At 43.0% G+C, this 26908-nt stretch overlaps 2 protein-coding genes across 3 annotated transcripts; one reads left to right on the top strand and one right to left on the bottom strand.

Moving 5' to 3' along the window:
• The first annotated feature begins 104 nt into the window (after positions 1–104).
• TMEM170A (transmembrane protein 170A) lies at positions 105–20771 on the top strand. Of its 2 annotated transcripts, none has more exons than XM_059043773.2 (3): positions 105–400; positions 14593–14763; positions 17434–20771. In XM_059043773.2, exons 1-3 carry the CDS (start codon positions 268–270, stop codon positions 17562–17564), a joined length of 435 nt encoding a protein of 144 aa, XP_058899756.1. In that variant the 5' UTR covers positions 105–267; the 3' UTR covers positions 17565–20771. The 2 variants fall into 2 exon arrangements, with proteins under 2 accessions (XP_058899756.1, XP_058899757.1); XM_059043774.2 differs by having other exon boundaries at positions 14593–14694; positions 17434–20765.
• Positions 16536–26853, bottom strand: LOC136793105 (tigger transposable element-derived protein 1). The gene is made up of 2 exons (XM_067020125.1): positions 24783–26853; positions 16536–16739 (listed from the first exon to the last, which is right to left on the bottom strand). Exon 1 carries the CDS (start codon positions 26664–26666, stop codon positions 24885–24887), a length of 1782 nt encoding a protein of 593 aa, XP_066876226.1. The 5' UTR covers positions 26667–26853; the 3' UTR covers positions 16536–16739; positions 24783–24884.
• Positions 26854–26908: the final 55 nt, after the last annotated feature.

Genomic DNA, 26908 nt, shown 5'->3' with positions numbered 1-26908 from the left:
GGGGCGTAGCCCATAGGTCTCGGAGAGCCGTACGCAACGTCAGGGGCAGGAACAACTCTCGCCCCGCCCCTGCCATCTGAGGCGCCCTATGATTGGAGGGAGGAGCCATCACTTGGCAGTGCCGTTGTGGTGGGAGGAAGAAGGCTTCGGCCGAAGGTGACGCTGAGGCGACGGAGGTGCGGAGAGCAGAGTGGGCCGTGAGTGAGAGTGAGCCACGGCAGCACTTCAGGCGCTCTCCCCCACCTCTCTGCGGTGAATGGCGGCGGGATGGAGCACGAGGGGAGCGGCGACAGCGGGGGGTCGGCCGGGCTCCTGCAGCAGATCCTCAGCCTGAAGCTCGTGCCGCGCGTGGGCAACGGGACCTTGTGCCCTAACTCCACTTCTCTCTGCTCCTTCCCAGGTACCGGCCCCGCCCCGCGCCTGCGCACTGCGTGCCACGCCGCGGCCGCCCGGTTGCTCTGCGGCGCCCCTTCCCCAGCAGGCCGACTGGCACCCCGCCGTCCCGCCCGCTGGGGGCTGTTTTCCTCTTGGAAGAAGGTTCCCTCGGCCGAGAGCTGGGGACCTTAACCCCTCCCCCCGTCGCTTCCTTCCGGGCCCCTGGGGCCAGGCCACCCCGAGCCCGCGCTGGGGACCCGTCAGTGAAGGGAGCTCAGTCACCGCCCGAACTGATCTTGCTCTTAGGAGTTTCCAGACGCCCCAGGTTCAGACATGAACTCGGCAGAGCCCTGTAGGCGGCCGTCCCTCCTTGTTTGGGGCACTGGAGGCGGTCATCCCCGCCCAGCCCCTTTCGTCCGCGCCGGCCTCTCGGCTTTCCCAGCTCGGACAGCGCATGGTCCTGGCCGGGCTGAGGGCCCTCAGTCAGAACTCACACAACCTTTGTTTCTAGTGTAGCCCAACCCCTTTACGCGGGGAGGTGGTCTGCCGATCGCTACCACCCAAGCTCAAATCCACCCCTTCCACCAGTTTCTCTTTCTAGGAATCATTCTCTGAGACCTGTTGCCGAGCCTCCCACTCATGCGTTCGAGGTCTTTGATGCAGCTTCTTTCTGACTCTTACCCACACTGGCGATTCTGCTGGGCTAGAGAGCAGGGTTTTTAAAAATTAGAAATCGAGATAGAAAGCTATCGTGCTCAGAAAACTGAAAGGAAAATAAATTACTTGGGAAGGCCGAAAATAAAGCCTTTGACGGGGGAGCACGGTTGTGTGTTGGCCCTTTAAAGGCAAGAAGGCTGAGATGGGGGTGATTGAAGGGTGAGGTTGGGCTCTCCTGCAAAGCTAGCAGATACTTTGACTCAGTAAACAATGCGAGAACCGACCTGAGACCTGCAAAGGAAGGAGGGTTGGATTACTGACTGCAGTTGTAAACAGGGCACCTGTGATTTCTCTTTCGCTGGGCAGCGACTGCCAGGCGCCATTCAGCGGACACCAGGGACTTGATATGTATTACCTTCTAGTATTTTCCCGAACAGGTTTGTGAAATAGTTAATAAGATTACCGTGTTGGGGCAGATGCATATGTTAGCTTGAAATCATGCCTAAAACGATAATCTGGCAAAAGGTATCAAAAGGTACTAAGATCACACTTGACAGTGACAACAGAAATATATAGCATTCTGGAGACACTGTCCAAAAAATAAAATGTTCATGCAGCCTGGAGGCAGTACTGAACTAGATCGGTCTGTTTTCATTGTTTCTTTACTTTTCCCACAACTCTTTATTTGGAAAATTTTCAAACCTGAAAAATTGAAATGATAGTATAACCAATATCTATATGCCCTTTACTTAGATTTATTATTAACATTTTGATTCTTTCGCTTCCTCTCTAAATATATATATGCATACACATAACATTTTTACTTTCTGCGAGCCTTTTGAAAGAAAGTTACAGAAATGATGACGCTTGATGCCTAATATTTCAGCACGTATCATTTAAAATGAAGACATTTTCTGCACACACAAAAAAACATATCACACCCAAGAAATTTAACATTGATAGAATATTATCTAATGTATTGGCCTTATTTAGATTTTCCCAATTTTCCCAGTTGTTCAAATAATGCCATTTTTAGCTTTTTTCCTTTTTTTTTTTAAATTTTGGTTGCGCCGGATCTTCATTGCAGTATGTGGGACTGCTTAGTTGTGGCATACAAACTCTTAGTTGTGGCACGCATGTGGGATCTAGTTCCCTGACCAGGCATCAAACCTGGGCCCTCTGCATTAGGAGCATGGAGTCTTACCCACTGGACCACCAGAGAAGTCCCTCCTTTGTTTTTTTTAAAATTCCAGGATCTAATCAAGGGTTCCTCATTGCATTTAGTTGTCATGTCTCTTTAGTGTTGTTCAATCTAGAACAGTTCCTCCATCCTTGTTTCAGTTTCTTGAGACAGACATTTTTGAAGTCCAGGCTAATTGTTTCATAGACTGTTCCATAATCTAAATTATCTCATTTTTTCTTCATGAGTAGATTCAGATTAAATATTTTTGTTCAGAATGCTGCCTACACAGGTGATGTTGTCCACTTCCCAGGGCACCTCATCAGGAGACATTTAGTGTCAGTTTGTACCTTTATTCATAAAACTAGGTTTAATCATTTGGTGAAGATGGTGTTTATCAGATCTGTCCACCGTAAGGGTACCTTAATCCTTTTGTAATAAATCATGTGACGTGATACTTTGAAACTGAATATTCTGTTCAACCTGTTTTGCTTTTAGTTGCCTTTTCTTTCTCTAAGATTGAGATAAGTGCATTTGGAACAATAGTTTTAACATGTCATAGTAGAGAATCTGTAGCTAAGTGAATTGTTTTGTTTTCAGCAATTGTTCTGAGATATTAAACTGCAGTATGTATTTGAGTTTATGGGAACTTCTTTGAATATATAACTTGGGGATGGTGATCACCGGGGATCATTCATTTACCAGGTATACGTTGGTCAAGTGCAGGCTCTGGGCTGGGGGTACAAACATGCATGACGTAAAGCCCTTGACTGCAGCAAAGCTGATCAGAATGTGATGGGTAAACACGCAACCTCCCTGCTGTATCTCTTCTTTAGCTGGAATGGACAGTAAGTACATGAACTGTAATCCCTTTGGAGGCGCCAAAGCCTGCTGACAGTGAATGTCGTTCACTGTCCTGATTCTGGAATTGTTTCTATTTTGGCCCCACAGAAAAGGTTCCTTGCATTTTATGCCAACTCGATATGGCAGAATCATTGCTCTGAAATAGCCTGTGGTTTATCACTGTCAGGAAGCTTTGAATTGATTTTTTTTAAACCTGCATTTGCTTAGCTATTTAGGTTTCTGCCTAACCCTCCTTATTGCAAGTTGTTCAGATTTCTTTTGTTGTTGTTGTTGTCATTTTTAACAAATCTGAGTGCTATGAAAGGCAGATTTTTTTTTTTCCTGTATCAGGAATAACATTCACTTTCTGAAGGTGTGAATTTCATTATACCTTCAATGTCAAAGTGTATCTTCTGATAAAGTAAAACCCACTAATGTTTTGGTTGTGCCGTTGCTGGAATCAAGACTAGGTCATACTTGGATCAGTCATTTACTCATTCAGTCAACAAATATTTACTCAGTGTCTATTGTGTGTCTGTTGTTTTCTACACACCAAGTAAAGGTGTGTTAGTAAACAAAAGAACTTTCATTCTAAAGGGGAGAGAGAAAACAAAATTTACAAGTATGGAAAAGACTAACATAACATTGTGAAGCAACTATACTCCAATGAAAATTGTTTTTTAAAGTATGGAAAGGAACAGACGGTGGTGAGTGTAAGACAGGGCAGGGAGACAGTAAGAGGCAGGTGTTGTGTGTCCACTGGAATGCTGTTTTACTTAAGGTCACCAGGAAGCCCTCTCTGATGGTGCCGTTGGAGAAGAAATCTGAAGGGAATGAGGAACAAGCCCGCAGCTGTTGGGAGAAGAGCCTTGTGGGCGAGGGGCAGCAGGTTCAGAGGCCCTGGGACCGGAACTTGTTAAGCAACATGAAGGAGGCCAGTGCAGTGGGTGGAACAGGGTGGGCAAGGCAGGGAGAGGAAGTGAGGTCAGATCCCAGAAAGCCATGTTAGAGGGTTTTGAGCAGAGGAAGGATGATCTGACTTCCTTTTTTTTTTTTTTTTTTTAAGTATACAATTTAATGATTTTTTGCAGAGTTTACAACCATCACAAAAAGCAACTTTAGAATATTTTCATCACCTCAACAAGAAACCTTGTTCCCATTAGCACTGACTTTCTGGCTTTGTGTGGAGGCCAGATCAGGACAGATAAGATCTAGCCAGGCTAGGCCCAGGAGACCGTAGGGATTGAAGCGGGCCAGAGGGGCACACAGAAACAAGGGATGAGTGGGCAGTGAAGCAATGGCCTCAGGAGAGAGGTGGCAGCCCACGGCTCGTGGTCCTGGTGGGCAAGTCATCATTGTTAGGAGAGGAAGGGTGTCTAGGAAAAACTTGCTGTTTTTCACACTGCTGCTACACTCACAAAACTTCTGGCGCTGGATGTGTGGTTTTTCCACGCATCAAGCAATTCTGGGACACCAGTTGCGTGTCCTACAATCCAACTCAGTTCTGACACTGGCTACCTGGAGTTAGCATCCAGTCCCACAGGTTAAAGGCTCAGTTCCACAAGACTTCCCCAACCCCCGACTTCAGATGCCCGTCAGAAGTCCATGTTGTCCCATGTGCTTCTGACCAGCTGAGGTTCCCATGTCCTCCTTCTCGTTCAGTTATTTTGCTAGAGCAGCTCATAGAATTCAGGAAAACAGTTTACTTTATTAGGTTACTGGTATATTACCAAGGACATTAAAGGTGGGAAATGAATACCAGATAAAGAGGTACATAGGGTGAAGTCTGGAAGGGTCCCCGAGCACAGGCGCTTCTGTCCCTTTGGAGCTGGGGTGGGCCACCCTGTTTTCACCAACCCAGAAGCTCTCTGAACTCTGTACTTTTGGAATTTTTATGGAGGCTTCATCACCTAGGCATGACCAGTTATTAACTCCCTTCTAGCCTCTGTCCCCTCTCCAGAGAATGGAGGGTGGTGCTGAAAGTTCCAAGCTTATAATCATGGCTTGGTCTTTCTTGTAACCATCCAGGAGCCCACCAAGAGTTGCCTCATGAGAACAAAAGACACTCCTGGAAATTCCAAGGGATTTGGGAGCTCTGCATCAGGAACCAGGGTCAAAGACTAATGATTAGAAGAAAAGATTTTCCTAGCACCATTATCTACAAGGGTTTTAGGAGCTCTGTGTCAGGAATCAGGAGGAGAGACCAGTATATATATATATCTATTAGTATGTCACAAGGGAACCCATGGATCCCCTGGCAGGTGGGTGGGGTTGGGTAAGAGAGGGGTCTCACGGTGGGCAGTGTGGACGGATGCGGGCTGAGGGGCAGTTAGCATCTAGGCCGTCCAGCATCGAGTTGCAGGACTGAGTAGGACTGCAGTTCCCGTAAACCGAGGCGGTTTACTTAGAACCCTGGCATCAGAGGCACTGGCTGTGGTCATACAGTTTGTTCGGCCTGGAACATAAGGCAGAGTGGGGCCAGCTGAAAGGATGGCCGGGTGCCAAGCCTCACGAGCCCACTTCCCTTTCTGCTGATTGGGGCCAGGTTGGTCTTCAGGCCTTGCTTGGAAATGAGGTGACTCAGGCCGTGGGGGCTAGAGGGCCGGGGAGCCAGCTGTTACAAACCCCTTTTGTTAACACAGGACTCACCTAGAGGATTCTGAAATCTGTGTGGCTTTTCTCTTTAACTCAAAAAGCTGTCTGAAACATATTCTTAAAGATAAAAACACCCTGTGGGCAGGGATCTTTGTCTTTTTAAAATTTTTGTTTTTGTTGTTCACTGACGTGCCCGGCATATGGAATGGGCTCAGTAAGTATTATATTTGCTGAATGAATGAACTCTCAGTGCTTGTATTAGTTTGCTATTGCTACTGAAACAACTCAAGACAAATTTAGTGGCTTAACACAACACAGATTTATCATCCTACGGTCCTGGAGGTCAGAAGTCCGAAACGGGTCAGCAGAGCTGCCTTCCTTCTTTTTTTTTTTTTTTTTTTTTTTTGCAGTACGCGGGCCTCTCACTGCTGTGGCCTCTCCCGTTGCAGAGCACACAGAGCTCCGCGGCACATGGGATCTTCCCGGACCGGGGCACGAACCTGTGTGCCGGGTTCGTGAGAATCGGCAGGCGGATTCTCAAACACTGCGCCACCAGGGAAGCCCTGCCTTCCTTCTGAAGGCTCTTCAAATCTCTCTGACTCTGACCCTCTTACAAGAACCCTTGATTGCATTAGGCCCAACTGTAAAATCCAGGCTAACCCCCACCATCCCAAGATGCTTAATCTAATTACACCTGCACACTCCCTTTTGTTATGTAAGGTCGCATTTTCATAGGCTCTGGGGTTGAGGATGTGGGCGTCTCTGGGGCCTCTTCTGCCACCAGTGCTTCGTCTGATTTCCCCTTATAATCTTTTTTTTTTTTTTTTTTTTTTAATGAAACCACCTTGATGGCAGTTTCTCTTTTTAAACATTTATTTATTTATTTATTTTTGGCTGTGTTGGGTCTTCATTGCTATGTGCGGGCTTTCTCTAGTTGCGGCGAGAGGGGGCTGCTTTTCATTGCGGTGCGTGGGCTTCTCATCGCGGTGGCTTCTCTTGTGCACTCTAGGTGCATGGGCTCAGTAGTTGTGGCTCGCGGGCTCTAGAACGCAGGCTCTGTAGTTGTGGCGCACGGGCTTAGTTGCCCCGTGGCACGTGGGATCTTCCCGGACCAGGGCTCGAACCCGTGTCCCCTGCATTGGCAGGCAGATTCTTAACTACTGCGCCACCATGGAAGTCCCTCTCCTTATAATCTTTTATTTCAGATTAATAACCTGATCTATTCTTCAACATGGGGAAATGATGTGATTTTAGCTGCCAGAGTAAACAAAGCTGAAGATAACGCACTTTATTTGAAACAGTGAACAAGGAAATAATACTGTAAGATATGTAGACAAAGATTTTTTTTTTTTTTTTTTTTTTTTTTTTGTGGTATGCGGGCCTCTCACTGCTGTGGCCTCTCCCGTTGCGGAGCACAGGCTCCGGACGCGCAGGCGCAGCGGCCATGGCTCACGGGCCCAGCCGCTCTGCGGTATGTGGGATCTTCCCGGACCGGGGCACGAACCTGTGACCCCTGCATCGGCAGGCGGACTCTCAACCACTGCGCCACCAGGGAAGCCCGACAAAGATTTTTGACCGTGTGTTTTGACCCAGGGGAATGAAAAGTACTATATGATAATCAGTAAATAGCTGTTAAATAGATGGCTAATTAAGGCGTAGTCAATTAAAGGGAAATCACTTAGTTTTTAAAAAATGTTTTATTGATTGAGGCTTGCCTTACTCCTGTAATAATCCCATCCATCTGAAAAGTGTTTTATAAATTGTACTACTCATCTAATGTAATATAGCCTTTTTTTCCTACTTAGAGTGACTTAAGTGATGCGATATGAAATATGCAGGCACTGAGCTAGCTGACGGGTGTAGCTCAGGGCTAGAGGAAGGTGCTTCTCCTTCTCAGAGACTCACGGAGCAGCTGACCTGCTGTGCCAGATCTTATTTGCAAACAGATTCCTTTCAGCTTTCAGGAAAATGGAGATGTGAGTTGATAGCCGGCAGGCCTCCTTGGGCAGGTGCTGTGCTCCAGAGAAGTGGGAACTGGTGAGCGTTGATGTCTGCTAGGGCTGCCAGAACAAAATACCACAGACTGAGTGGCTTAAACAACCGACGTGTATTTTCTCACAGCTCTGGAGACTGGAAGTCCAAGATGAGGGTGCCGGCACGGTCAGGTTGTGGTGAGGGCCCTCTTGGGCCACCTTCTTGATATGTCCTCACGTGATGGGGAGAGAAAGAGAACAAGAGAGAGAGAGATCTCTCTTCCTCTTATAAGGCCACAGTCCTGTCGGATTAGGGCTGCCGCACATGAATTCAGTCCATAGCAGTTGAGTTGAACACCCGAGTGTCCAGACCCACTTTCACTGAAGTTACCAACTTAGTGTGTCTCTGGCAGATCAAGGCCTGACCTGCCAGTTCACTGCCCCGATGGTCCTGTGGCAGCCAGTAAGAAGCCAAGCTCCAGCAGTGCCTTGAGTGCTGCGGAAAGCGGTGCTTGTCTCTCAAATTTGGGGCGCTCCAGCAAAAGCCCCATGACAGCAAGGCCCAGGAGTGGTCTCATGTCAATGGTGGCAGACAGCAGCCAGGACGGCAGCTGCTCTGGGGTCTTAGAGGCAGGTTTGTATCCCGTTTGCCACCCCTGGGTAGTGGCATTCCTGGTGTCCTTATAGAGTTCTGTGCACACTGGGTGGTGTAATGGAGTTCAGAGTCTCTTAAGTGATTTGGGGAGGAGCTGGGAAGGACTGTGGTATTGAAGACGGGGTTATTGCTTTAGTAGGGAACTGCATGACGCTGTCCTGTGGCTTGGGGAGGAGCTGGCAGTGGGTGGTACACAAGGGAGCCTTGGGCGGGGGAGACCAGGGTGCAACAGCAGCGGCCCAGGCAGGAGGGATTTATCAGGGAGGGGCAGTACCTGAACACTAGACTCTGCGACCTCTGGAGCTGCTGCCAAGAAGAGAGGGCAAGTCTCCTGGGCCGCGGAAGCAAGAAGGGCTGGTGCTTGAGGCTGGAAAGGAGCCTGCAGTGGTATCTGATAGAGTAAGTCCCCTACGTACGAATGAGTGAGTTCCGTTCCGAGAGCACGTTTGTAAGTCTAATTTGTTCATAAGTCCAAAAAAGTTAGCCTAGGTACCCAACTAACACAATCGGCTATGTAGTATTGTACTGTAATAGGTTTATAATACTTTTCACAAAAATAATACATAAACACACAAAAATAAAGACAACATTTTTAATCTTACAGTACAGTACCTTGAAAAGTACAGTAGTACAGCACAACAGCTGGCGTACAGGGGCTGGCATCGAGGGAACAGGCAAGAAGTTACTGACTGGAGGAGGGTGAGAAGGTGGGAGATGGTAGAGCTGAAGGATCGCCAGCAACAGGAGACGGAGGGCGAGCTGCAGTTTCACTCATGCCTGATGTTGATGGAATGCACGTTAACATCTTTGAAAGTTCGCAACTTGAAGGTTCTTGTGTAGGGGACTAACTGTACAGGTTTGTTCCTGAAGACGATGGGGAACCAAACCCTGAGGACTGAGAATCCTGCCCACAATTTCTGATAGACACTATTGACTGGAAAGGTGTGTGTGTGTGTGTGTGTGTGATTTTTTTTGGTGGAGGAAGAGCAGTAGTTAGTATACATATGTTTTTTTACATATTATACTTTTTTTTAATGTTATATATATTTAAGTTTTAAGCTTGGGACATTACTGTTTAATCTATACTCCATATTGCATGATTTAGACTTGGTTTAACAATTTGCCAAACACCATCAAACAAAATAGACAAGTTTCGACAGTATTATAAAATTATTCTGAAGATGTATCTTGTTCAGCAGAAAGGAAAAGAAAACTCATACCAGTGGTTTGAAACCTTTGGTAGCTATCTGATAATTTGTCTCCAGAACAGAAGTACAAAAAAACCCTCAGTCATTTGTTATTTTTAATAAGCATTGAGCCCTAGATGAGGTGTCCCTGATGTTTTTATTGATAGCGTTCCATCCAAAACAAGAGCGAGAGACTTCCCTGGTGGTCTAGCAGTTAAGACTCTGTGCTCCCAATGCAGGGGGCCTGGGTTTGATCCCTGGTCAGGGAACTAGATCCCACATACTGCAACTAAGAGTTTGCATGCCACAGCTAAAGATCCCGCATGCCGCAACAAAGATCCCACATGCTGCAACTAAGACCTGGAGCAGCCAAATAAATAAATATTTAAAAAAAAAAAAAAGGACTTCCCTAATGGCGCAGTGGTTGAGAATCTGCCTGCCAATGCAGGGGACACGGGTTCGAGCCCTGGTCCGGGGGGATCCCACATGCCGTGCAGCAGCTAAGCCCGTGAGCCACAACTACTGAGCCTGCACTCTAGAGCCCACGAGCCACAACTACTGAAGCCTAGAGCCCGTGCCCCGCAACAAGAGAAGCCATTGCAATGAGAAGGCCGCGCACTGCAACAAAGAGTAGCCCCTGTTCAACTAGAGGAAGCCCGTATACAGCAACAAAGACCCAATGCAGCCAAAAAAATAAATTGATTAATTTAAAAAAACCAAACAACAACCAAGAGCAAGACATCCTAATCTAGGTGTATGTAGAATATGTTATTAACTGAAACTATGACTTAATATGTGCAGAGAATTAGTGCAGCCATCAGTGAGAGTGTGGAGGGTGCTTTGGGGGGATCTGGCCCCACCTCTAATCACTCCTGGCTCCCTAACCCCTCCTCCCCCTCGTCCCAACAAGAGTAAAAATAAAAATATTGATTTGGGAAAAACCACACACAACAGTGTGCTTACAACTCAAATGCAGCTTCAAGAAAAGCCCCTGGCCCTCCCCTTTGCCACTCTCCCCTCTCCCCCAGCCCACTGAGTCTTCTCACTGGTCGCTCTTTTAATTTTCCCCCGTTTTCTGGCTGCGCCCTACGGCATGTGGGATCTTAGTTCCCTGACCAGGGATTGAACGTGCGCCCCCTGCATTGGGAACGTGGAGTCTTATTCACTGCACCACCAGAGAATTCCCAAGCTTTTTAAAAAAAATTTATTTTATTTTATTATTTTTTGCCACATTGGGTCTTTGTTGCTGTGCACAGGCTTTCTCTAGTTGCAGCGAGCAGGGGCTACTCTTGATTGCGCTGCGCGGGCTTCTCTCTCACTGCGGTGGCTTCTCTTGTTGAGGAGAACGGGGTCTAGGCACGAGGGCTTCAATAGTTGTGGCACACAGGCTCAGTAGTTGTGGCTCGTGGGCTTAGTTGCTCTGTGGGATGTGGGATCTTCCTGGACCAGGGCTCGAACCCGTGTCCCCTGCATTAAGAATCCGCCTATTCTTAACCACTGCGCCACCAGGGAAGCCCCCCGCTTTGTTTGTTTTATCAAAGTAAAAAGTGAATGGTCATAAACCCTCCCCCAGCCTATCCTATTCCCCAGAAATAACAATTTTCTATATCTTAATATATATAAGAGGTGTCACAGAGGATGAGGGCATTGCTTCCAGCATGGGTCAGCGTGGGCTCTGCATCGTGCTGCAGCGTGGGCTCCGGCAAGTTTCCTCACCTCCCTCTGCTGCTGTTTCCTCATGCAAGAGTCAGAGATATTACTATGTGCTTCATAGAGCTACTTTGAGAATTACATGAGTGAATATTTGTCAAGCACTTAAAACAGTGCCTGTGCATGTTGTAAATATTTATTAAATAAACATATGTCCAGACTCCTCTGAGTAGACAGAAGCATTTACACACATTTGTTTCTTTTGTTTTTTGTTTTCACAAAAACAGGATCTTATTCTACATATTATTCTGAAACTTACATTTTTTTACTTCCCACTGTGGCTTGGGCATCTTACCCCATCAGTATTTAAAGAGCTGCTCCTATTTTTATTGATTGTGTAACGTTTCATTATGCGGATGGACCATAACATGTTTCACAAGTCCTCCATCGACAGACATGCAGTTGGTGTCTAGTTTTTGCCAGTACAGACAGTGCTGCCAGGAACCTCGTGACCTTGTCCTTGCCCTTGTGTGTTCCTGGAAGTAAAATCACTGTGGCAAAGGGTATGCACAGTTGACTGTTTTGGATACACACTTCCAGTTTACCTACCCTCCAGAGATGGCTTTCTAGTTTGTGTTCCTACTGGGAGTATAAGGTGTCACCTGTGAAATACTGTGCTGACAACCCTTTACTGCTCAAAAGACCTTTGATGGTACCTTCTAGGGCTTACATGTTGAAGTCCTTAGTTTGGCCTTCAAAGCCCCCCGTAATGTGACCCCATCTATCTTTGCATCCTTAACTACTGTTATTCTTATAAACCCTTTGCTTCAGTATGAAATTAGAACACTCCCTAACACCACACACAAAAATAAACTCAAAATGGATTAAAGACCTATATGTAAGGCCAGACACTATCAAACTCTTAGAGGAAAACGTAGGCAGAACTGTCTATGACATAAATCACAGCAAGATCCTTTTTGACCCACCACCTAGAGAAATGGAAATAAAAACAAAAATAAACAAATGGGACCTAATGAAACTTCAAAGCTTTTGCACAGCAAAGGATACCATAAACAAGAGCAAAAGACAGCCCTCAGAATGGGAGAAAATATTTGCAAATGAAGCAACTGACAAAGGATTAATCTCCAAAATTTACAAGCAGCTCATGCAGCTCAATAACAAAAAAACCAAACAACCCAATCCAAAAATGTGCAGAAGAAATAGACATTTCTCCAAAGAAGATATACAGATTGCCAACAAACACATGAAAGAATGCTCAACATCACTAATCATTAGAGAAATGCAAATCAAAACTACAGTGAGATATCATCTCACACCGGTCAGAATGGCCATCATCAAAAACTCTAGAAACAATAAATGCTGGAGAGGGTGTGGAGAAAAGGGAACCCTCTTGCACTGCTGGTGGGAATGTAAATTGGTACAGCCACTATGGAGAACAGTATGGAGGTTCCTTAAAAAACTACAAATAGAACTACCATACGACCCAGCAATCCCACTACTGGGCATATACCCTGAGAAAACCATAATTCAAAAAGAGTCATGTACCAAAATGTTCATTGCAGCTCTATTTACGATAGCCAGGACATGGAAGCAACCTAAGTGTCCATCCACAGATGAATGGATAAAGAAGATGTGGTACATATATACAATGGAATATTACTCAGCCATAAAATAAATGAAAGACTTATTTGTAATGAGGTGGATAGACCTGGAGTCTGTCATACAGAGTGAAGTAAGTCAGAAGGAGAAAAACAAATACCATATGCTAACACATATATGGAATCTAAGAAAAAAAATGTCATGAAGAGATTAGTGGTAGGACAGGAATAAAACACAGACCTACTAGAGCATGGACTTGAGGATACGGGGAGGGGGAAGGGTAAGCTGTGACAAAGTGAGAGAGTGGCATGGACATATATACACTACCAAATGTAAAATAGCTAGCTAGTGGGAAGCAGCCGCATAGCACAGGGAGATCAGCTCGGTGCTTTGTGACCACCTAGAGGGGTGGGATAGGGAGGGTGGGAGGGAGAGTGATGCAATAGGAAAGAGATATGGGGACATATGTATATGTATAACTGATTCACTTTGTTGTAAAGCAGAAACTAACATACCATTGTAAAGCAATTATACTCCAATAAAGATGTTAAAAAAAACCCAAATAAACCAAAGAATTATAAACAAAAAAATGCTTTGCTTCAGTCAGGTCAGTGGTTTTTAACCAGGGTAATTATGCCCACGGGGGACGTGTGACAATGTCAAGATATTGTGGTTGCCACAACTGGAGAGAGTGCTACCAGCATCCAGAGGGTAGAGGCCAGGGGTGTTGCTGCACATTCTACAGTCGACAGCCTCCCACAACAAAGAGTTAAATAGTCCAGACGTCAGTAGTGCTGTGGTGCAGAAACCCCAGTTGAGCTGTTGACTGATCTTTAAAACTGCCTGGTACTTACCTGCCTCAAGTGCAGGGATGGACAACAGATTTCATCTAGTGTGACACCTTCATTATATCCATATATGGGTAAAGAGCTCTCTTGACAATTCTGAAGCCATGCCTGGGCCCATTGGGGGAAAATGTTATGTCTGCCATTTGCTAAATCAAGGGCAGGATGGTACCTCCTCCTTTTTTTGTATTTTCCAAGATATCTCATGCATAAGTTTGTATACATAGTTGTTGGATAAATATTTTAATGTTTCCTGAGTTACTGTCATCCTAAGAGGGATAGAGGTTCTCTGAAGGAACCGGCTCTCCTCTTCTAACCTGCCCTCTCACTTGCCCTTTGTCTTTAAGCGAAACATTTACATATTCTGGTATTTATTTCATGTCTTAAAGAGCTTTGATACCCTAATAGGAGGTGATGGGTTGGTATTTACTGCATTGTCTTGAAAATGACTGTGGAAAGAATGTAAGTGTATATAGAGCTTTTCCATTTGAGATGACTGAATAATCAAGAAGGCAGGGATGGTCACCAGGCATTGACTGCGTAGCACCCTATCAGCGGTACTGACATTTGTCCTTATGGGAGGGAAATCATTTAAGTGAATTTTCAAATCTGGGTGAACCTTTTCTTCAGGGTTTGGGAGTACAGGTAGCTTGTCAGGGATTGGCTAACCTTTTCTGTAAAGGGCCAGATTGTAAATATTTTAGGCTTTGCAGGTCATATGGTCTCTCTGTCACTGTTTCAGCCCTGTTCTTGTAGCTTGAAAACAGCCATAGACAAGACTTAAATGAATGGGCATGGCTGTGTTCCAGTAAGAGTTTATGTGCACAAACAGGTGGTGGCCATAGTTTACTTATCCCTCCCAAACCATCAATGTCTGGATGTTTGACTGATGAACCTGCACTGCAACTGAATGGTCTTGAAAATGAAACAACTGGGCATAGTGACTACCCCTTTGTAATGATTGCACTGGGAAAGGCGGTGATGTACGACCTTTCTTTGCTTTCCCTTGTAGAGATGTGGTATGGTGTGTTCCTGTGGGCACTGGTGTCCTCTCTCTTCTTCCATGTCCCTGCTGGATTACTGGCCCTCTTCACCCTCAGACATCACAAATATGGTAGGTTCATGTCTGTAAGCATCCTGGTGATGGGCATCGTGGGACCAATTACTGCTGGAATCTTGACAAGTATGTTAGACATTAAAATACAGTCAAAATGTTTCACTTGACTAGTTAGTTACTTTTAGGAACCATTTTAGAAACACGTCTCAGTGAGATGAAGAAGAGTGATCTTTCATCACAGATCCTTGTTTTTTTTTATATATTGTTTTTTTTCTCACCCCAGTCCCCCCTTATTTGGCTAACATCTTTGACTTACTGAGTCAGATTTTGTCTCGCTGGCTTCAGGGAAGCCATGTTAAGCTTTGTTTGATAGATCTTGTGAAATAGGTCACTAGCAAAAGAAGATATTTTGTCTTTTGGGGAGCTACTGCTCCTTTCTCTTCAGCTGTTACTTCACCGATGTGTGACCTTGCAAGCTGGTTAACAAATTACTTCCACTCATCCAGGTGTAGTTATTTTAAGGATGGAAGAATAATTCTAATGACAAGAATTATTGTTTAGAAAAGTACCTGGTTGATTTTTTCCTCTCAGGACTTTCTGAATAAGAATTGGAGTAACATCCATAATTATAAATTATTTTTACCTGTCTGGTGTTTTTTTGGGGGGAGGTGTGGCTTTTGCTCATGTCAAAGGGATGAGAATAAGTTTAAATCATTTTTGAGCTCATAATGAAATATAAATAACATGTATATTCTATATAAATTAAAAATTGTAAGAAAGCAAAAATAAAAATCCTCCATTACTGCATTCCTAAGCGGATCCACAGTTTGCATTTTGGTATATGCTTTCAGACTTTTTTCTCGGTATATATGTAAACATACATTTTTTTCACTGCAAATTTAAACCTTGAGCTTCAAGCAGAAATCTCCCTTTCTCTGTCACTTGAGGGATTTTTTGGGGGACAAGGTGGCCTAGTTTCTCTGTGTTCTATAGATGATGAAACCTTTGTGATAACACGGGGGAGGAGGCCAGCTTTCCCCTGTTTGCATTAAGGAGTTTCCATAACTGGCCTTAAATATATTTTTAACTATATCACCTACTGCTATCTTTAGAGACCCTCTGCTCCAGTTTCCTTGCTGGATTACTGGCCCCCAGGACCTGTTTCAGATTTCTCATCAGTAAAACAGGGATGCTGTGTGATGACTAAATGAAAAAATGTGAATATAAAATACTTAACCAGAATATCTACCATATAGTAATTGTGCAGTAAATGTCGTGTTCATGTCCTTCTTCGACTCTAGTGCATACAACCTATTCCCTTCCCATTTTGCTGCTCCTTCTGGTTTGCTTTTTCCTGTCTTCCCTTAATCATCCAGATCCCACTTTGGGACCCAGTTCAACTTCTTTAAGCTTCTTGTGACTCAACCCGCTTTTTTTGGAGACAAATTACAAAGGGGCCCAAGGGAACATGTGCCTTTCAGATGTTAGCACAGTGTTTGTGCACTGCCTCTGGCGGTGGGCATTTCAAAGTCACAAATGTTCCTGGCAACCAACACAGGTATTGATTAGTACTGTTCTTTCTTCTTAAAATGTCAGTATAGGGCTTCCCTGGTGGCGCAGTGGTTGAGAATCCGCCTGCCGATGCAGGAGACACGGGTTCGTACCCTGGTCCGGGAAGATCCCACATGCCGCGGAGCAGCTAAGCCCGTGAGCCATGGCCGCTGAGCCTGTGCGTCCGGAGCCTGTGCTCCGCAACGGGAGAGGCCACAACAGTGAGAGGCCCGCATACCGCAAAAAAAAAAAAAAAAAAAAAAAAAAAAAAATGTCAGTATACCATCACATCACATTTGTATAAGGTGTAGACACTTGATTGAAACACTATATTTCATCTTGCATTATTCAAAACCTACTTCATGTTTGTGTTTCTGTCTTGTGTCTCCAGCTAGCCTCTGTGACCAAGGAGAATTCTGTTTGGAGCATTTTGAGGTGGGGCCGGGGGAGGCAGGGCGGTCATCTGAGATGTTTGGATCTGTTATTTTCGAACTATTGAAATCTTGACTTTCTTTGTACAACGCTGAGTCCCTGTGAGCAATTCAGGGTACCTGGGTAGAGAGAGATGTTTGTTTTGTTTTGTTTACTCCATTTCTAGGAAGTTACAGTGACTAACATAATAAAAACGATTAATGATGTGGGTAACAGAAAGGACTCCCCAAGTATCCCTCACCTCTCGCCCTTTGAATGAATAGCAACCTGATAGGCTTAGGGTCCCCCTCTTTTCCTTTTTCCACCCCTTTCTCCATCCATTTCTTGAGGGGAGCTCTGAGTATAGTACAAAGTAGAGTGGGGTTTCCCTGTGGCTGCTCCTGAAATATTTCTTGCTCAGTCCCACAGGGAAGATTTTTTGTCATTTATTGCCAAGAATTTGTTAGGTACCTGTTAAATGCATGTGGAATAAGAGATGTTTTTGAGTTTGTAATCAGGTTACGTGGAAATCCCCGTCTTTGTGATGTCAGCTATGACTTCCAGGTGATTTTATTCAATAAATCTAGGAGACTCAGTTTACAGGATTCACTTTGCAACACCTAAAAACACTTGTCAGTGATTTGCAAACCATATAAGGAATAGTTAAAACCTAGAGTAGTCAGCAAAAAGAATAGACAAAACAAAACATTTCTGTAATGTCTAAATTTTAATGTAAAAAATTTAGAACATTCTACTGGTAGAATTTTAAGTGCTATATTTTCCTGATTATATTAACCTTTTTTTTTTTTAAAACATTCTTTAATTTTTGAACAGGTGCAGCAATTGCTGGAGTGTACCGAGCAGCAGGAAAGGAAATGATTCCATTTGAAGCCCTCACCTTGGGCACCGGACAGACGTTTTGTGTAGTGGTGGTCTCCTTTTTACGGATTTTAGCTACTCTATAGCACATACCCTTGTGCTATGATGGTGAACGTACGTTTCATAGAATCCTCAAAAAGAATACAGTATGGAATGTGTTTTCTTAGTTCTTCAAACGGGAAGCAACTTGGATGAAAAGGTATATGAAGAACAACGCTTTCTTCAATTTGAAGCTCCAGGAATTAAAGATCTTTTTGGACTCACTGTTCTCAACCAAAACAAATCAAATTTCTTTTCTTTCTTTCTTTTTTTTACATATTTAATTCAGGCAGTTTTACGGGTGCACCTTTACGCAAGCCAGGTCAGCAGTGCCTCTGGGTTGGCATCCTTCACACTGAAATTTATAATGTTCTGTGAGAAAATGCAACGTTGCATACTTCAGAGAAACTATGGATCATATTAGTTTATTTCTGAGCAGAGTATACTGTACTAAAATCTAACTTGATCTAATCTTGATTAAAATTTGGCAAACTCATCTCTTGCCACATCTTCATGACAATAAGTGCCAAGTAGGTTTTGGTTGAATATAGTGTTGAGAACAAATTGGGTGAAATTTGTTGCACACAAAAATATCTATAACTCAAGTAGTGGCTTCGATTCCACCGTTTAAAGAAAAAAGAGCTAACTACTGAATGATGTGACATTTTTATGGATAACTATCTTGACCTCTGATTATTTAATATATTTTAAGAGATGTGATTTTGTTTTTTTGTACATTTTATCAAAATAAGCTAGATAACTGAGACTTTTTCCCCTAAAGCTTCTGTACCACCTCTTCCTATCACTTTTATTCTATTGCTTTTATTTAGTTTAATTGGAAACATACCCTATTAAAGAGTTGGGAGTTGAAAATCACCCAGATTGTTTAGGACACTCTTTGAACATTGAGGCACACACACAAAAAGATACTTTAAACGTTCTGTTACTGTTTTTCTTAGTGACTTTGGTTTACTCATGGCTCTTGAAAAATTGTTAAGTGCAGCTTAAACTCGAGTTAGTGGTTATGGATTTCCTAGTCTTACTGTGGTTACCTAGTGGTGGGTCTTCAGCTCACTGTCACAGTATTGAGCATCACCCCCAGAAAGTGCCTAAAGTTTAATTTTCAGATATGCCTTCCACTGTGCCCTTCACATTTTCCTTCAGGAGAATTTAGATCCTTAAAGAGAACTAAATATCAGAGTTTTTTAAAACCCAGTTTTAGTTATTTTAATTTTTCTTCTAACGCCTAACTTACTTTTTCATTTAAAGGCCTGAAAACTGTAACCTTCAAAAGAAAAGGATTGCAAAAATTATCTAACTTTATCCTTACCACTTAAACTGTTCTGTATGAAATACAATCGATGTTATCTGTTTTCAAAATAGTTTCTGGTAATTAAATCTGACATTTTTAAAGGAAAGTTTTCATTGTGAGTGTAAGGCTAACTGCCCATGAGGTCATGTGCAGTTCTATTTGATTTAAAGCAGTATGCACTCTGGCTTCTGATTAAAAACAGCCAGGAGGACCAATTTACCTGGGATAGTCAAAGAGAAAAATTACAAAGGATCACAAAAAGTAACTGGACATTTTCTTTTAACTAATCGGCCATTAGACCACATCAAAATTATAGTGTTATATACACATAGACTAGGTGGAAAATCACAGGAGTTGGAATGTAGGCAAATGTCTTTACAAATTCCCCACAAGATTACTCTCCAATGCTCAAATCTTTCTTTCAAGCAAATTTTTAAGTCTTTAGTTGAAGACTCCATGTTTCAGTTCAGTGAGCTGGATTTGGAAAAGTAGCCCTTCAGTTTAAGAAATTGGTTGTAGGAAATGATTTTATTTATCTCTATTGAAGGATGCCTCTTAACATTCTCACCTAAAACATTTCTATGGATAGAATTTCACAAATTGAACATGGGCCAGTGGTCAGTGGGCTCCTCCCTCCCCCTAAATACTAATTTTTGAACATACTGATCCATGATTTATTTGGTTTATTTTTCTTTTAGAGCCAAGACACAAAAATTAATGCATTTTGAAAGTTGTTTTCATCTGTTTCTTGTTTGATTATCCACTCTTTTTAAAAACTTCAAATATAAAATGTATCTTCAAATTATTGAATGTTTCATCCATCCCAATATGTGAACATTCTCCTGTGAATAAGTGTATACAGACTTTATATAGCTTGAGCTTTGTGGCTTGAAATGTTTTCAGGGAGTAACTATTTGAATGATAAGGAATGTCTATTCCCCCTTAGAGTTTATTTTTCTTTTTAATTTCTCATCTCAAATACACAATTAGTTGTGGGTGGTTGCCCAGATGAAAAAATACTGGCATTTGTGTTGAACATTTTATCTTATCACATACAGCTTCTGAGAAGTTTTGCCAACGACTGACTTTCCTAGAGACACGTGCAACCACCCCTTCCTTAGCTGTGCATCCACTTTTCCTTTTTTTTATGAGTGGGAAGGAGGCAGCCCCAACCATAAAAAGCTGATTTCTGGATTCTTTAACATTGAGGTTTTAGGGTAAAGGCGTTTCATGTAAACTTAAATCCATATACAAATGAGTAATGAATATTGTAAGATAAAGATGTCTCTTTGTGCTGTTAACTCATTTTTTTTTTCAGCAAAACATTACCTAGGAAATGTCTAAACTAGGTGAGGAAAAGTTCATGCAAATAATTATCTTTAAGCCCTTATGTTTTCTAAGTCTTTAAATTGTATGTTAGCTTTTGGAATCAAAAGCTGCTCTGGTTTGAATTAAGTTCTTATTACAACTGCAGTGCATACCAACCTTCCCTAGGAGACCATTTCCTGGAATGTGAAGTCCTGGTGCCATTAGCTGTCCACATGCAGAAGGTTCTGTGTACGTGCATTTCTTTTTGTGCATCTGTCAGGCCGGTTGTGGCTAAAATCAGCTCAGCTTTTTGTATGAGATTATTTCGTCAAATGCTACAGTCAAAATGATCTAATCTTTGTACCATAGAAAATTATTTAAATTTTATTTTTCTACTGACATTTCTAATTCTGGTATATATGTTTATCAATAAAGAGTTACTTTTAATTCTGTGAACTAGAACTGTGATTTCTTTTTCAGTGGCCAATGTTTAATCTTTTGTAATAAGGTTTTCCAACTTAAGTTTTTTTCTAGTACTTAACATATATGCTTAACTGTATTTCTTTTATGTTCAACTCACTAGTTTATGGTAAAATTTTTGTCCAAAGATCTGATTAAACTGTACTTACATGTGAACTTGAGTCTTATTAACTCTACTTTGTGAGCTATATATTACCATCAAGAAGCTTTTGTATGATTACACACTGGGATGGCTGAAAGCCGATATAGTTTGTGAAAAACATGTATTATTTCAGTAGTAAGTCCACATGAAGAGAGGCTCCGAGGTTGGTTTAGTATTCTGTGACATCATAAATCTTTTTCTGCTCTGCCATTTTCAGTAAATTGGATTGTCTGATTTGGGTAGCTTACCCCCTGTTCACAAGATAACTGCTGCAGTTCCAGGCATTGCAGACAGACATACAATGTCTGGTAGGAAACTACCCATCCATTCTCTCTCTAATTTTTTTTTAAATTGAGGTGTAACATACAGTAAAGTGCACAAATCTTAAATGTATAGCTTGATGAATTTTTATGTATTTATACACTTAATGCGAAGTGGTAGCACTTCGATCAAGATACAAAATGTTTCTATCACCCCTGAAGGATACATGCAGAGTTCAGCCAGAAGCCCCCAAGATACATATCCAGGACCGAACAGAGGAGGATCTTTTCTAAAAAGGTGACAATCCAAGACAGTGGAAAGAGACTATGGTGGATGAGGGGCTAAAGATGCTGAGCTTGGCAGGAAGGACCCCATAAATTATTACCAAGACAACACGGCAATAGTGAACCAGGAAACTTGTAGGGACTTGGGATTTGTACTGTGGTCAGCTGGAGAGATTTGTCTAAAGGCATTGCTCAGTTCCAGCCTATTTCTATTGATATTTTGTGGGATTATGTGCCCGGCGTTGCCAGATTCTCCAGTTTTTCAAAGGAAATTGGAAATTAGATTATTTGAAATCTCGTTGGTTTGGAGTTCCCCAAACCAGCAAACAATTCTTGGACACCAGCAGCGTGTCCAACAATTCAACTCAATTCTGACACTACCAAGAGATAGCAGCAGATTCTACAGGTTAAGGGCTCAATCCTACAAGACCGACTCCCACCGCACCCCCTGATTCGAGATGCCAGATGCAAGTCCAGGCTGTTACCTGTGCTGCTCACCGACTGGCTATAAATTGGGTTCAATTAATTTGTTAAAGTGGCTTACAGAACTCAGACATTTTACATACTAGATCACTGGTTTATCATGAGGATATAACTCAGGAACAGCCGGATGGATGGAAGAGATGCACAGGGCAAGGTACGAGGAAGGTGAGTGGAGCTTCCGTGCCCTCCTCCAAGGGTGCCCCTCTCCCCGAATTTCCACGTGTTCACCAACTGGGAAGCTCTCAACCCTGTCCTTTTGGGGATTTATGGAGACTTCATCACTAATGCATGATTCGTTAAATCACTGGCCATTGGGAACTGATTCAACTGGTCGCCCCTCCCCCCTCCCCCCAGAGGTGGGGCAGGGGAGGGCTGTGTGGGGGTGTGGGGACTGAAAGTTCCAATTCGCTAATCACACGGTTAGCTGTCCTGGCAACCAGCCCCATCCTTAGGTGCTTCTAAAAGTCATTCATACGACACAAGACACCTTTACCCCTCTCAACACTTAGGAAATTCCAGGGGTTTGGGGAGCTGTGAGCCAGGAACTGTGGATGAAGACCAAATATATATGAGAAACACAGTTTGGTCATCTGAATGACCAAATGTGTATTTCTTCGAAATCATAATATCACAGCTGGCCGCTAATTTAACTTCATGTAAGATGCTTTTGAGGTCGAACAATGCTATGTCTTTATGCTGGATTTGGCCTGCTAACCAATTTTGGACCTCTTTACTAAACTATTTGACACAACAGAAGATAGTTCCCTGGTTACCCATAAAGTGGTCAGAAACTTTGTAAATTTGAACAAATGTATGGAGTGCTAGTAATCTGTAAAGAGGAGAGTGGGAGAAGTAGGGTAATGGAGGAGAGAGTCTGCTGAAGAACTCTGGGGCCCCAGACTCAGACCCCAGGGATGCGGCAAAAGGCTACATCCCAGTTTGTCACTGTAGGGTTTATTTATGCTGTCCAAGGAAAACGAGGCTGAGAATGGTGAAGTCCCAAATACCGGGTCCTAATTTCACATCTATTTTTTTGTGATTCTCACATAAGAAAGATTTCCTGAAATGGGTCATAGACCTCAATGTAAGAACTAAAACTATAAAACTCTTAGAAGAACACAGGAGTAAATCTTGTGATCTTGGGTTAAGCAAAGCCTTCTTCGATACAACCCCCAAAGCAAGAGGGACATTAGACTTAAACTGGACTTCATCAAAATTAAAAATTTTTATGCTTCAAAGGATGCCATGAAGAAAGTGAACACACACTTACAGAATGGGAGGAAATATTTTCAAATCATATACTTTATAAGAGACTTGTGTTTATCATATATAAAGAACTCTCTCTTAGAACTCAATAATAGAAAGACAACCCAATTTAAAAATGGGCAGAGGGGGACTTCCTTGGTGATCCAGTGGCTAAGATTCTGCACTTCCAAAGCAGTGGGCACGGGTTCAATCCCTGGTCGGGGAGCTAAGATCCCACATGCCTCGCTGCCAAACAACCAAAACATAAAACAGAAGCAATATTGTAACAAATTCAAGAAAGACTTTAAAAATGGTCCGCATCAAAAAAGTCTTTTAAAAAACGGGCAAAGGATTTGAGTAGATATTTTTCCAAAAGAACATATACCATGACCAATCAAGACATGAATAGATGCTTAACATCATTAGACATCAGGGAAGTGCAAATCAAAACTATAATGAAATGCCATTTCACACCCACTAGTATGGTTATAATCAAAAGATAGTGTTGGCAAGGGCGTGGAGAAATTGGAGACTTCAGAAATTGCTGGTGAGGGTATAAAATGGTTGCTTGGGGAAACAGTTTGACAGTTTCTTGAAAGGTAAAGCACAGAGTTACTGTGTGGTCCAGCAGTTCCACAGGTATATACCTAAGACAAATGAACTTTGAAAATGTGCTAAGTGAAAGAAGACAGTCACAAAAGAACACATCTTGTATAATTCCATTTATATGAAATGTCTGGAATAAGAAAATATAGAGACAGAAAGATTAGCCTAGAGCTGGGGATTGGGGAGAAATGGGGAGTGACTGCTAATTGGTCAGAGGTTCCTTCTTGGGGTGATGAGAATCTTCCCAAATTGACTGTGGTGATGTTTGCACACGTCTGTGAATATACTAAAATGATTGAACTATGCACTTTCAATGAGTAAATTTTGTGGTGTGGGAACTATGTTACAATCAGGCTGCTTTAAAAAGCTTGTTGGCATAAAGCCACCATAATGTCCTTTTAATCACAGACATGTTTCATCTATTCCTTGATTTAGATAACACTAGACTGGGTGACACAGACCCTAGTCCAGAGTATCAACAGGGAGCAATTATCAGCTGAAAAACCCCAAACCTGAACAAATAGGATGTTAGTCGATGATATCCCATTTGCATCTGATTACTGCCTCCCAGAGGTGGATTATAATTAAAATTTTTTAATCTGACAAAATGACAAGCATTATATATGGTTGTATTTCCATATGGATTAACTTGAAGGAAGGACTGGTGTGGATGATGTCTGAATTCTAGAATAGAGCTGATCCTTCTCGTTCGCAGTACTTATAACTGTAAGGTCACCGTGCACCCTCAATTAGCAGAAATACAGGGTTGAGCTCCTGTGGGTCTCTGGTTGTACCATTTTCGTCAACTGATCAGTACATAACCTTGCTTTATGTGTGTTTCTGTTCGAAGACACTGAATGTAATATCTCTGTCTTACAAATAATGATACGCAGTGTTTATAATGAAACAATTATTTCAATGACAGCATGTTTGCGTAACGTACAACACAGATTGTACTACTTTAACTTTCCCCCTCAGTCATACACACACACAGACACACACTACACATATAGTACTCATGTACAGTAAATGCATACAGTACTGTAAACACACACTATATAGTGTGCAGTAATGCAAATAAAGTCCCGAAAAAATGAAAGGTTAAGCGTTTAAAGTTTTATAAAAACGTTAACTAAAATCTTACTGTTGATAGAGCTGCAGGCTGCGTGACGGCACAGTGCACAGTGTGGTTAAACCTCTCGACCTTGGCTTGCCCCCCGAAAAGCAAGGGAGAGGTTGGTGGAACTCATTCTGCAGAAGAGGAAGAGGGTGGCAGGTTGACATCCGTTAGTTCAACCTCAGAGGTTTGGCTCTCACCACTTGTTGATGGAGTCGGCAATTTTCCCTCCCAAACTGGCTCCAAAAACTGGGTCAACCCCGTCTGCCTGGCTTTTTGCCTCAAATCTTTAAGCATCTCAGCATAGGGGGCAAATGCACAGGAGGTTAAGCGCTTAAATTTGAGGCTGCGATCAAGCATAGGGTCACACTCTTCCATGTCACTGAAAATTTTTTCCAAGGCAGAGTTCCATTCTGATATTTTGGCCGCTGTAAGAGGGACAATTCCTGGACTCTTAGGCTGACTTTCATCACCATCTTCATCATCACTGACTCCAACGCCTTGTTTTGCCATCTCGTCCAAGTCTTCGTTGGTGGGTTCTACTGCCTTCTCTGCCAAAATTTCCTCCACATCTTCTTCTCTCATGTCATCAAAGCCTTCTCCACTTATTTGCCAAGCGATATGCATTATGCTTTTGACACTGTTCTTTATGCTTTCTGTAACACCTTCAAAGCCTTCAAAATTTTCTACGCAGTCCGGCCAAACATTTTTCCAACAATTATTGATAGTAGCCTGCTTGATGTTGTTCCACGCTGTGCCAACATAATCAATAACGTTGCGTATAGTGACTGACTTCCAATAGTCCATCATGGTAGTTTCCTTGTTGGCTTTGAGAGCCTCAAAAGCCTTGCTATAAAGCTCCCTAGTATAGTGCGCCTTGAAGGCTTTTATTATGCCCTGATCCAGGGGTTGGATGAGAGATGTAGTATTTGGGGGCATAAAAAGAACTTCTACGTTGGGGTGGGCATTTTTGAGTTCTTCACAGCAATGGACTGGGGCATTATCCAAAATTAACAAAATCTTGAAGGCAAGGTTTCTGCCCTGGAGATAGTATTCAACTTCTGGTATGAAGCAGCTGTGGAACCAGTCAGACGTCATCCACGCTTTTTTGTTCCACTTCCAATGGACCGGCATATGATTCACGCTTTTCCCTTTAAGTGCCTGTGAACTTGGAGCTCTGTACACCATTAGGGGTTTGCACTTAAAGTCGCCCTTGGCATTGGCGCACAAAAGCAGGGTTGCATAATCCTGGAATGATTTAAAGCCAGGGGCTTTGGAGGCCATTTGCGTTATATAGGTTCTTTTGCCAACGTCTTTGTAAAACAGGCCAGTCTCATCAGCGTTGAAAACCTGCTCTTCCACGTACCCCTTTTCCTGTATAACACTTAGCAGGTATTTTTTAAATTCTTCCGCAGCCTCCTGATCTGCAGAACTTGCCTCACCTGCAAGCTTAACATTACTCACACCATATCGCCTTTTGAAACGTGCAAGCCAGCCAGCGCTAGCCGAGAAGGGTTTCACGTTTTTCTGACCCTGTGTAACGTGACCGTAAATTTCTTTGGCTTTCAGCCTCACAACAATGCTGTCCACCACACCTTTTTTATCGGTTGTCATCTCATGAATCCACAAATTGAGCCGCTTTTCCATCTTTTCCATAGCTTCCTCACGCACTATAGATGTCACTTTAGCACTTTCCGGAGCAGCCTCACGTACAGATCGGCGAATTTCCTTTTCCTTTTTCTTGATGTACCGGATTGTTGACTCATTAACGTTGAACTCACGGCCAACAGCACTGCAACTCATGCCTGAACGAAGCTTATCTAACACACGTATTTTCTCCATAAGGCACATCACAGCCTTCTTGCGCTTAGGAACACTAGGCAGCACCGCAGCACCACGCTCAGGGGTCATTTTAAACAGCGAAATCACCAACAAAAAGTACAAAAAATGCAAAAAACGCGGCACTAAACAGATTGCGAAGAGGACACTTATTGAGAGTACGAGAGCTGAAGCAAGATAGCAGATCACCTGCCTCCAACGTCGGTACAAGCCCCCACTGGTTGACTCAAAATTTCCACTCTCTGCGCATGTCCGCGAATAACCCCAGAAAGCACCGCGAATATTGATTTTTGGGGTGACAGTAAACTATAACA

Source organism: Kogia breviceps, chromosome 18 (genome assembly GCF_026419965.1).
Source record: "Kogia breviceps isolate mKogBre1 chromosome 18, mKogBre1 haplotype 1, whole genome shotgun sequence".
NCBI classification, from domain to species: Eukaryota; Metazoa; Chordata; class Mammalia; order Artiodactyla; family Physeteridae; genus Kogia; species Kogia breviceps.
The sequence above is the reverse complement of the archived record's forward strand: the minus strand, read 5'-3'. Positions and strand labels throughout refer to the sequence as shown.

Bases quoted from the DNA above. Each gene is read 5' to 3' on its own strand.
- TMEM170A (XM_059043773.2), top strand. From the start codon at position 268: ATGGAGCACGAGGGGAGCGGCGACAGCGGGGGGTCGGCCGGGCTCCTG. The intron at 401-14,592 runs GTACCGGCCCCG...TTTCCCTTGTAG, and splicing joins TTCTCTCTGCTCCTTCCCAG to AGATGTGGTATGGTGTGTTC. The intron at 14,764-17,433 runs GTATGTTAGACA...ATTTTTGAACAG, and splicing joins TACTGCTGGAATCTTGACAA to GTGCAGCAATTGCTGGAGTG.
- LOC136793105 (XM_067020125.1), bottom strand. From the start codon at position 26,666: ATGACCCCTGAGCGTGGTGCTGCGGTGCTGCCTAGTGTTCCTAAGCGC.